General features: G+C 65.0%; 1 protein-coding gene across 1 annotated transcript in view; it reads left to right on the top strand.

Annotated features, from left to right (window-relative positions):
- The window catches only part of GAREM2 (GRB2 associated regulator of MAPK1 subtype 2), a 6,608-nt gene that overhangs the window by 3,560 nt on the left and 2,177 nt on the right, over positions 1–871 (top strand). The window contains exons 2-3 of the mRNA XM_017743388.1: positions 15–145; positions 590–869. Coding sequence (XP_017598877.1) covers positions 119–145; positions 590–869 — 307 coding nt within the window. The 5' untranslated portion in view covers positions 15–118. The remainder of the gene's footprint in view (positions 1–14; positions 146–589; positions 870–871) is intronic.

Below are 871 nucleotides of genomic sequence, written 5' to 3'. Positions count from 1 at the left end.
GGGGGTCCCCGCAGGGAAGTTCAAGCTGCTGGACCAGGACCGGGACCTCCGCGAGCCCGTGCAGTACTTCAACAGCGTGGAGGAGGTGGCCAGCATCTTCCCAGACCGCATCTTTGTCATGGAGGCCATCACCTTCAGCGTGAAGGTCCTGGGGGACTGCAGGGGATGGGGCTGGGGCAGCAGGGGACACTGGTGGGACAGCAGGGAGGGGTGGTGGGATGTCAGGGGACACCGAGGACAGTGGTGGGACAGGAGGGGAATACTGGGGACTAGGGGTGAGGCAACAGGGACTTCGGGGGTTGGTGGAACATCAGGAGAGGATGGTGGGACAGCAAAGGTTGGGGGTGGGACACCAGGGGTGAGTGGTGGGATATTGGGAGTATTGGTAGGACACCACTGCAGGGTGGTGGGAATAAACGGGGGAGTGTGGGAAAGCGGGGGTCGGAGCTGGGACATCAGGAGAGAACAGTGGGACAGCAGGGAGTGGTGGTGGAGCATCAGGGATGGTGGTGGGATACCTGGGATGGTGGTGGGGTGTCAGGGGCCCGGGGCAGGGCAGCGGGTGCCACGTTGGGGCTGTCGCGGGCAGGTGGTGTCGGGGGAGTTCAGCGAGGACAGCGAGGTTTACAACTTCACGCTGAACGCGGGGGACGAGCTGACGCTGATGGGGCAAGCGGAGATCCTGTGCGCCAAGACGGTGAAGGAGAAGTCGCGCTTCAACACCCTCCTGCGCAAGCTGGGCAAGGCGGCGCCGGCGGCGGGGGCGCGGCAGGTGAAGGGCAAGATGCCGTGCCTGATCTGCATGAACCACCGCACCAACGAGAGCCTGAGCCTGCCCTTCCAGTGCACGGGCCGCCTCAGCACGCGCAGC

The sequence above is a fragment of the Corvus brachyrhynchos genome, unplaced genomic scaffold, assembly GCF_000691975.1.
Source record: "Corvus brachyrhynchos isolate BGI_N302 unplaced genomic scaffold, ASM69197v1 scaffold211, whole genome shotgun sequence".
NCBI lineage: Eukaryota > Metazoa > Chordata > Aves > Passeriformes > Corvidae > Corvus > Corvus brachyrhynchos.
This window is presented reverse-complemented; position numbering and strand designations above follow the sequence as displayed.